Source organism: Cibotium barometz, chromosome 20 (genome assembly GCF_041138505.1).
Source record: "Cibotium barometz isolate CiBa-2024 chromosome 20, ASM4113850v1, whole genome shotgun sequence".
In the NCBI taxonomy this organism is placed as follows: Eukaryota; Viridiplantae; Streptophyta; class Polypodiopsida; order Cyatheales; family Cibotiaceae; genus Cibotium; species Cibotium barometz.
This window is the reverse complement of record NC_141065.1, coordinates 3,848,985-3,859,110: the sequence shown is the minus strand read 5'-3', so window position 1 is coordinate 3,859,110 and position 10,126 is coordinate 3,848,985. Positions and strand designations below refer to the sequence as shown.

The following is a 10,126-nucleotide window of genomic DNA, read 5'->3' as shown; positions in this document are numbered from 1 at the left end:
CACATCTCAAATTAAATTGAGACCTTTGATTTTGATCTGAGGATCCAGGTTACAGAATTCAAGAAATTCTATTGGAATCCAGACCTGTGATCTAGAAGTATTGGGATACGAAATTAAGATATACTCATTATATTTAAAAGAAAATCAAAATTGAAAACTTGCATAGAAACCCTGTTTTCTTAAAGGATTGTCTTACGCAATAATGCTGGAGGGAGCATTTGGTATATGTGTTTTTCTAAGGGAAGTTCGGTTGCAATAGCTGGCGGGGAGTGTTCAAAGGACGGCTCATGCGGTGGTAAAAATCTGCCCAAGTCTTGACCAACCTGGGTATGGTGTAAAATGGTGTGCTTTCGGTACGATGGGCGAGGGTCGATGAAGCAGTCCCTGAGTGAAGTGCCAGGACACCTAAGGAGAATCCTGGAGGGTTCTGACTAGGCAATGCACAGACTCGCGGTGCTTTTTAGGACACCTATGCGTATGTCGTGGAAGATATATATATATATATATATATATATATCTGATGACGAGAAAATTATTGTAATTTGTTACTGGATCTCGTTACTGACTTGCTGGTCCCAATGGAGAGTCCAGAGTGATAATATTTTGTGAGAAACAAGGATGGAATGGAAATTTTGAGTTATGACATATGTAACCAATAATTGTTTGTCAATGGATTGTTTTATAAATTAAAGTTTAAAGAGGAGTGTCTGCGTATCTGTATTCTAAAGCAAACGTTAAGAAAGGCATTCAATTATGGGTGGGTGAGAACTTGTCTGGTTCTACCAATTCCAGTGATTGGGCGGTGGCTAACCCATGGACTGGAATCAGTAGAGTTTTAATAATAAAATTGATCAATAGGAATATGCTTAGAACTCGAATAGTTAAATAATAACCTGAAGACTTCTCAAATGAATAGATCAACGGCTGTGCCCGATTCAATTAGGAAAAAAAGCGTTGATTCCTTCAAGTTAAGTCTGTAATAATTTCCCTTCTATATCTGGTTTATTCAGATGAAGGTTAGTTCAGTATTTTGACCTCGTTAGAAAAATTCGTTAAGAAATTCAAAATGGTAGAATCGTCTCCGTTTTCTGGGCATGGGACATTTTCTCGGTTTCGGTTTTCGGAATGACCACCAGCTTAGTCTCATGCCCGGACATTCGGGGGCCAGGCCCCGAGTGGGAAACCCTACCCCGCGTAAGCAAGAGAGAGCTGCTTTCGCTGTGCCAGCAATCGGGAATCTGGTGCTGCGCGGAGGGGGCAGTGGGATCTCACAGACTTAGTCGGGCGTGGGGACCAGGAGGGTTCACACATGGACTAAGGGTGCTAGCAAAAAGAGATATAGATTGGCTAAGAGCTTATAATTAATAGTCTAGGACTATTAATCTCGCTAAAAGGTTATAAATATAACAAGAAAGCCAATAAATAAAGCACGGGTCAATAATAGTCGAGTTATTACTATATAATTAGCGACCTTGGGGTCACTTATTAGACACAAGATGTCAAGTAGTCACGCGGTACCAAGGAAGCGTGCAAGATCTCATAGAGTTGCAAGGTGGGTGGTTTAGCCTAGTGGTATGGGACGCTAAGTTGAGGCCATTTGTACCAAGCAGGCTTGCAGTAATTAGACCTTAGGTAGACCTTAGGCTCGGGACACTGAACCTATGGTTGGGTGGTGAGTCACTATATCCACAATCCATCAAAGTCATGCAATGGCTTTACTGGCTGGTCTTGGCAAGAAAGCCATTGAAGATTTGCATGGACGGGCAAAAAGTGAGGAAAGGAGAAGAAGCAACAAATGTGTGGGTTTTCTTTCATCTTCTTAGTGTTTGTGTCATGATGTGATCAAGAAGCAGGATTGATTGGATTGATTTCAGCCGCCTACATTTTTCTTCTGACACATGTAGGGGTGAGACTAAGCCACCTCTAGGGGGCATTTTGTAAAAGGATCTGACCCTTAGATGTGTGAATAAGAAATTTATCCTAAGGTAGATGGTTTTGCTCCTCGAATTTGTCCTCTAATGTGTTGGTAGACGGAGAGAGGATGTGGTAGGCACAAGGGAGAAGGGGCATGGTTGTGAGGGTAAAGCCTCAGCTGTAAATGGCCTGGAAGGGCCAGCCCAGAAGAGGGCGAAAGGTGCAGTAGCCCGTTAGAGGCTTGGCTAGGCTAGCCCCAAGATGCGCCAGAGGAGGGCAGGACAACTTGGGGATTTGTCAGTGGTGGACAAGTGCAAGCATCCCACTATATAAGGCAGCCATGTTGCGAACGGCCCACTACAAGGTAGCCATATCCACTATCAGGTAGCCAGGTGGTTAGGTCTACACGTAGGAAGCCATCTTGGTGGGCTGGGCGAGGTGCCGACCCTACGGGCTGAGCAGCCCAGCGGGCTGGGCGGGGCGGCTGAGCGGCATGAGCTAAGTGGAGCACCCAGTTCAGGGCTCAGTGGAGATGAAGGGCCAGGTTTCACAAGCATCCGACGGATGCAGCAACGTGTCAGGCAAGGCGGGCGCACACTTTTTGGCTGCGTTTGTGGACATCCCAACCGCCCGCCTGCAAAGATATCATCTCACAAACGCTCGCCCATTTCACAAACGCCCGCCTGCCCATTTTTACTCGCATGCAGAGACAGCGGGAGTAGGGTGCGAGGACGGGTGAAGGTGGGAGAGGACGTGATTGACGCCGCAAAGCACGTGGGCACGGGGATTGCACTTGGGCAAGAGAAGCATGCCGATCACGAAGCAGGGTTTCCGTCCGTGAGTAGGCATGCCACCTACCGGATGCGAGGAGGAGGTGTCCAATACGTGGCAGATATGCACTAGATATGCGTTTGGCGGCGCATGCATCCACGGACGTGTGTAAAACCCGCCTAAAAGGGTAGCGTGTGTTAAGCATTGGCTAGCTTTTTCTTTTGCTAAAAGTGGGAGGCTTTATTTTAAAAAAGTGAGCTAGCTTTTTAACTCACTCCCCCTATAAATTCAGCCTAGCCTTTCTTATTGGCTCTTCAGCATGCTCGTCTATCTTCAAGCTACATAAAAGCTTTTCTCCTAGCTTTCCACTTCTATCTAGTCTGTAATATGTTACCTTTTTACCACTACTTTTCTCCAAATTAGCACACACCAGCAGTTTGGCTAGAAGATAAACACGAGTGCGTTATCCAGGATCCCATAAAGGGAAGATAGTGTCAGGACCTTGAAAGTTGATGGGTGATCCATGCCTTGGCCAATGATGAGACCGTGGGGTTGTCAAGTGGCCGTGTAAAAAGGCTTTACCTAAGTGGGATTCAAGTTTGAATCCACGCACACATTGGTGGGTTCAGGAATGGCTTAGTAGTCTTGATAATTTATAAAAACTTCAAGGTCTTTGCCAAACAATGATGGAATCATGCTCTTACTCTTCCATATGAGTGGATGTGGAGTCTTCCCAATCTAACATGCACATAAGGTGGCATAGACATGTAGGAAATGTGCCCACACCAGCCTAGGATACCAAAGCTAAATTAGGCTTCCACATGGCATGACTTTTAAGCTTGGTGTATTACCAAGCCTAGATCACCAAAGCTCAATAGATTGGGTTTAAACTTGCATGGACACAAAATGAGGATTTTCACTTGCATAGGATGAAAAATGGGCTTCCCATATGAAAATCAATCCAAACTATTTTTTAATTACAAATTGGCCATTATAACTCCCTTAATCCACGAGTTTGGAGTGCTCTTTATTAAATTATAAAGCTTTCATAGGCCGCCTTACAAATATCTAAAACATTTTAATCGTTAAATTTGGAATTTCACATTAGCCTCAGATTCTATCAAACTTCATCTATTTTTAAACTATTGGACTTCTAAATTTGAGCATTGTAAGTTTTCAATCTCATATGCACGAAAAGCAATTTATTTATTAGCATTTGTGAATTATTTTTTAAAATAGATACAAAGTTAAAAAAATGAATAAATCAAGTTAAGTTGTATGTGAAGTGAATTTATTACATTCAAAGTGGCTTGTTGATTAGAGCTAAGATGCAAAAGTTATAAGCATTTTAAGGACATACTATCCTATAATCTAAATCTAGGACATGAAGTACTTGCTAAGAGTGTGCACAAGGAAATGTGTGCTTATAGATATCCAATTTTTTATCAGATTACATCATCACACATGCTCAACTTCATGTGTGGCATTTCATTAGAAGATCTTGTAATGAAATTCCTTTTGTAGCTAAGGGAGATTACACATTAAAGGTGAAGAAAAATGAAATTCCTTTTCATCAGCCTATTTCGAGGGCACCCAAGAGAACAAAAGTGAGCACCCTTATGCATCCACCCAGCCTTGCCCAAGAGAACAAAGGTGAGCACCCTTACACATCCACCCAGCCATGCAATATGAGATTCAGATGATGATCCGATACATAGCTTTGCTATGCATACTATCTGAAATTTAGACTAGATGAAGTTCATGCCATGCAAGTTAAATTTCCATGAAAAAAGAGTGTGTCATGAAAGCTCTATGTTAAGCTACTTCTATTGTAAAAGGAATGCTTTCTAATTCTCATTTTATCCCTAGGTTTTAATTGTGTTTTTTAACTTAACAAGAGATCCATGAACCCGTGTGTGTGTGTGTGTGTGTGTGTGAGAGAGAGAGAGAGAGAGAGAGAGAGAGAGAGAGAGAGAGAGAGAGAGAGAGAGAGAGAGAGAGAGAGAGAGATCAATGTAATCAAGGGGATGCCTTTGTGTTGGAATGTGCTAGCTTTCCCCCATTAACTAATGTGAATAGTTCTCTTAAGTAAATATGACTAAGTAGGTTTGTTTCAGATGCTATGATGGTGATATAATCAGTGTAATATAGGTTTTAGAATCATCTAACTTTTCAAGCGGGCTCCTTCAAGAACATGAGCACTTATTTAAGAAGACTCTAAGGATGGACTATCTGTCAATTAGAGTAGATAGGAAAAAAATGAGAGAGAAAGAGACCATAGGAGCATGATAAGTAGAATCTTATTATGAGAGAGAGATCATAGGAGTAGGATAAGCAAAAATCTTAGTGTTGATACTAGTTCTTTGAATTTTGTGCTAGCTCTTCTAGGTGACATCTAAAGGAGGGAGGAACGGGCAGATCTAACAAGTCACCTTAGACTTTGTGTAGCCCACCTCAACATAGTGGCCACTAATGCTGCTAGTGACCGCTCACGCGATAAATAGGTTAACAATTTTCATTCACACTACAATTTGAATAATATAGTCATATAATACTTAGATTAATTTGAGTGTAAAGATAGACTGGTGACGATTTCATTCTTCCCTACCATTCTTTAACACGGTCACACTCACAACTATATAATATGTACATTAATGCAAGTGTAAAGATAGATTGATCACTGCTTTATTGTACACTACCATTTCTATGGCATGGATGTCATACTTACCTCTGTATAATTTGCTGATTAGTACAAGTGTAAAGATAAATCAATAACTATTATCCTATGAAATGTTAATACAAATGAATTTTGAATGTTTTAATGAGTCTTCATGTTGGGCCATGAGCACACTCAATGTAACTTGGTATAACACTCCAAACTATGCTAGAATAAGCATAGATTCATGGAAATGTAACACCTTTATAAACATTTGCCTCTCTTGCAACTTGCATGGCCCAAGTAACTAGGCTGTTATTACAAGGGAATGTCCATCCACTTGCATTAATGAAATACAAAAGTAAGCATATGACAACCTTGTAATTTGACCAACCATCACCTTGAAACCAACTAAATACATAGCTTTGCCTCTACGGACCAATGGAACTTTTTAAAAAAACAATTGGATTTTAAGAAAGGTCATGTGACATCCAACAAAAAATGTATACGTACATGTCTCGAGGAGAATCCGAACTCTATTATATCATGCAAGTGCCACTTTGACACTGACCAGAGATTTAAAAACACGGCCTATGCTCTATAAAGGATGACCCAAAATTCCCACGAAAGTTTTTTTTAAAATAAAAAAGTTTATAGCTTTTTGTATGAATACTATCCAAAACCTCTGCTATGATACGTAGCTCCCTCTGCTATGAATTATACTATCCAAAACCTGGATTTGATAAAAGTTTATGTCATGCAAGAAGTCGAATTTCCACGAAAAAAAGATTCTGTCATGAAAGCGCCAAGCTGTGTGTTAAGCTACTTCTATTGCAAGAGGACTCGTTTCTGATTCTCAAGGGTCTCCACACGTTGGTTCAAAACGAGAGAGAGAGAGAGAGAGAGAGAGAGAGAGAGAGAGAGAGAGATGTAATCATATGGATTTTATCCGGCTTTGTGTTGGAATTTGTTAGCTTTCGGCCATTAACTAATGTGAACAGTTGTGTTGAGCAAAGATGCCTGAGTAGTAGGTTTGTTTCGGATGCTACATTGATGGTGATATGATCAGTGCTTTAGAATCCTCTAGCTTTTCTTGTGGGCTCTAGCTCGAGCGGTAATGCTTTGGCGTTTGCCAGACACACAGGCCGCCCAAGGATGATCATATTCTCCTTGATTTCATTCTTTGCTCCTGAATAATACAATAGAAGATCAATGGGCTTGTAGTTTAGACACACGATTTCTTCGATGTTCAAGCTCCCTCCCCCTCTCCACCCCCCCCCCCCCCCCCCTTGTTTACATTCATTAGATAATGGAGAAGCTGCATTTCTGGTTTGAACGTGCATTTTGCTTTGATGTGATGTTAAAGCTTGATATTGTAAAAGGATCATGCAAGGGGAGCCCTATTGACATCAATTGCAATGTGGACGAATAAGGGAGCCCTATTCATAACATGTTAACAAGGGAACCCTATTGGCATCAATTGCACTGTGGACCCTCCTACTATTTGTCAGTAATTAAACATGAAGATAAAGTATGTTAATGGGAAATATTAACCTTGGTTTCTCGGCTCGAGAAGGTATGGCTGATATTCAGTAGTCCAGCTTCCTAGTGGTGGCCAACTATATTGCTCCTCGCCTGTACTTGTGAAGACGTTTGCATTATCCAATTTATTTGAACACAATGGTGTGATTCCATCTTCTTGCGCCTCTGCATATGATCATTGGTCAATAACAACTTTAATATACCAAGGGAAAGCAATGCTGCAATATTGTGTTGGCCGGGCTAATGCCAGACTACAGCTCGACATAAAAGCGTTTGATTCTTCTATCAATGCTTGCACAACAATTATGCGTTTTAGGGAGTAAACCTGCACCACCTATAATACTGATCGATTGAAGAAGTATTAAAATTGTGTCTGTTTTGCAGGAGCAAGAAGGCAATATTATTAAAACTCCCGCACCCCCTAATTGGAACAAACTATCGCTTCATGTGGAGAAATTATTAGTAGGAGGGGTCGAAGAAGCTGCTACGTCCGAAGCTGAGACCTTTGATTGGTTGGGAAGGCCGGCAACAGAGAAGCACGGAGGGCCAAAGACAGCATTCTTTATTTTAGGTTATTAATTAATGATCGAGAGCACGTTATGCATGGTTGGTTTAAAATTAAAAAAATTATAATATGGTTTAATGTAATGATAAATGCAATTAATTCTGAGAGCAGCAAATCAAGGCTTGTGGAATGTGGCCAACTTTGCGGTGGCCACCAACTTGGTGCTTTACTTCAAGAAGGTGTTGCAGATGGGCAACGCAGCGGCTGCGAACAGTGTGACCAACTGGTTTGGCACCATGTGGCTACTCTCGCTGCTGGGGGGCTTCATGGGGGACTCCTACTGCGGCCGTTTCTGGACCTGTGTGGTCTTCCAAGTCATCCATATGCTGGTAAGAAATAATTAGAACAACATTAACGTAATCATTAACAATTAACAAAGCTCACTGATCACTGCATTAATATGGCTGCAGGGGCTTATCTTGCTCTCATTGTCTGTAACCTTGGATGCCCTCAAACCCCCTCATTGTACTGTCTCCGGCTGCCCTAAGCCTTCTGCCATGCAGATCAACCTGTTTTTCATGGCAATTTACATAACTGCACTAGGCAGCGGCGGTTATCTCCCCGCCTTCCAAGCTTTGGGGGCCGATCAGTTCGACACAGACGAGCAGAAAACCAGCTTCTTTGGCTGGCTCTACTTCTTCACCAACGTGGGTTCCATCCTGGCCAACACTGTGTTCGTGTATGTGGAGAATGAGGGAAAGTGGGCGCTCGCCTACTGGCTGGCCTCTGGAGTGGGCACCGTCGCCTTCCTTCTGTTCGGCTTCGGGGTTCCCACGTACAGGCGGTTCCGACCCGGTGGGAATCCGTTCACGCGTACCGCGCAAGTGCTGGTTGCGACGGCGAGAAAGTGGAGGGTCGAGGCGCCCAAGGATCCGTGCCAGTTGCACGAGCTAACGGAAAAGGAACTACTCCGGCAGGGTAGCCGCAAGATGCCGCACACTCTCACGCTCAGGTGAGAGAACATCGATTGTCGTGCAGTGTAATATAGACGTAAACAGCTAGCTAAACGGGCTGTTTTCGCTCGCTGCAGGTTTTTGGACAAAGCCGCTACTAAAGTGGGGGAGGAGAATGGAACGTACTACAGGGAGGCACATCCATGGAAACTCTGCACCGTTACTCAAGTGGAGGAGATAAAGAGGGTCTGCAGAATGTTTCCTATCTTTCTGAGCACTATCCTCTTAGCCGTCGTCTTCTCTCAGATCAACACGCTCTTTGTGGAGCAGGCGGCGGCTATGGACACAATGCTGGGTGGCTTCAACATTCCGCCTGCGTCGATGAGCGTGGTGAGCGTGGCCACCATGTTCGTGTTCACGGTCATCTACCCGTGGGTGGTGGTGCCGGCGGCACGAGCCGTGACTGGGCGGCAGGATGGCCTCTCGCAGCTGCAGAGGATAGCCGTGGGGGAGGTGATCACCGCGCTGGCAATGGCAGTAGCAGCAGCAGTAGAATCCAAGAGGCTGCGGCTGGCGACTGCGGGCCGGCAGCTCAGCGTTATGTGGCTCGCGCCGCAGCAGGCCATCTTGGGCGTGTCGCTGGTGTTCATGGCAGTTGGCGCCATGGATTTTTTCTATCGCGAGGCGCCGCATGCCATGAGGGGCATGGTGAGCGCACTCTCCTTGGCGATCTTCGCCATCGGCAACTATGGCAGCACCACTCTGGTCTCGCTCACCATGCACTTCTCCACCGCCGGGGGCGGCCCAGGCTGGATCCCTTCAAACCTTGACCAGGGCCACGTGGACTACTTCTATTGGCTTCTTATGGGCATCACCCTCGTCAACACCGGCATTTTTGCTGCCTGCGCCCGGTGGTTCCACTACTCCACCCCTTCCTCTTAATTCACCAACGAGTGGGTCATCATCTATTTGATTCATGAAGAATAAGTCCGAGCATCCTTCGTTTTTGGTCAAATGCACTACTCCACCCCTTCCTCTTAATTCACCAACGAGTGGGTCATCACCTATTTGATTCATGAAGAATAAGTCCAGGCATCCTTCGTTTTTGGTCAAATGCATGTGTGCATAATGCTTGACATATGCATGGGAAAGCCTATGCCTAGGCCAAGGCAAAGCGACTTCATAGGCTTGGTTATGACAAATCCAAGCCTACGCCCTTGCTTTTCCTTGGCCTTGTCAAAGCCAAGCCTATGCCCTTGCCCTTGATTTGCTTGGGCCTAGGCTTGGCTATGCATAGCCAAGCCTATGCCCTTGCCCTTGATTTGCTTCGGCCTAGGCTTGGCTATGCATAGCCAAGCTTAGGCCAAAGCAAAGCAAGGGCGTATGCTTGGATTTGTCAAGCCTATGCCCTTGCTTTGCTTTTGCCTTGGTTTGGCTATGCCCTTGTTTTGCTTTGGCCTAGGCTTGGATATGCATAGCCAAGCCTATGCGTGGTCGTGATGCATGGTCATGCCTATGCGTAGTCAAGACTAGGCCAAAGAAAAGCAAGGTTGTAAGCTTGGATAGCTATGACAATGCATGGGCCATAGGGTCTTTAACTCTTGCAAGAAACAACAAAACCCAAGGCGAGGGTTTAGGGTGGTCCATACCTCAAAATAAAGGCACCAGTGGAGAGAACTTGCCCTCCTGCAAATACACAAAAGGAGCAAACCAATAAGGAAAAATCAGTAGACAAGAGAGCAAATAGGGCAAAGGAAACATGGGCATGCCAAGCATTGGGCAACA

General features: G+C 44.1%; 1 protein-coding gene across 1 annotated transcript; it reads left to right on the top strand.

Moving 5' to 3' along the window:
• The first annotated feature begins 6,812 nt into the window (after nt 1–6,812).
• Nucleotides 6,813–9,344, top strand: LOC147627459 (protein NRT1/ PTR FAMILY 7.3-like). Its single transcript, XM_086815074.1, has 5 exons — nt 6,813–7,024; nt 7,268–7,454; nt 7,560–7,777; nt 7,859–8,400; nt 8,479–9,344. The coding sequence occupies exons 1-5, from the start codon at nt 7,022–7,024 to the stop codon at nt 9,281–9,283; spliced, it is 1,755 nt and encodes a 584-aa protein (XP_086671200.1). The 5' UTR covers nt 6,813–7,021; the 3' UTR covers nt 9,284–9,344.
• The last annotated feature ends 782 nt before the right edge of the window (nt 9,345–10,126 follow it).

Coding starts and splice junctions, on each gene's coding strand:
- LOC147627459 (XM_086815074.1), top strand. Junction 7,455..7,559: donor GACAGCATTCTTTATTTTAG/GTTATTAATTAA, acceptor TTCTGAGAGCAG/CAAATCAAGGCTTGTGGAAT. Junction 7,778..7,858: donor TCCAAGTCATCCATATGCTG/GTAAGAAATAAT, acceptor ATATGGCTGCAG/GGGCTTATCTTGCTCTCATT.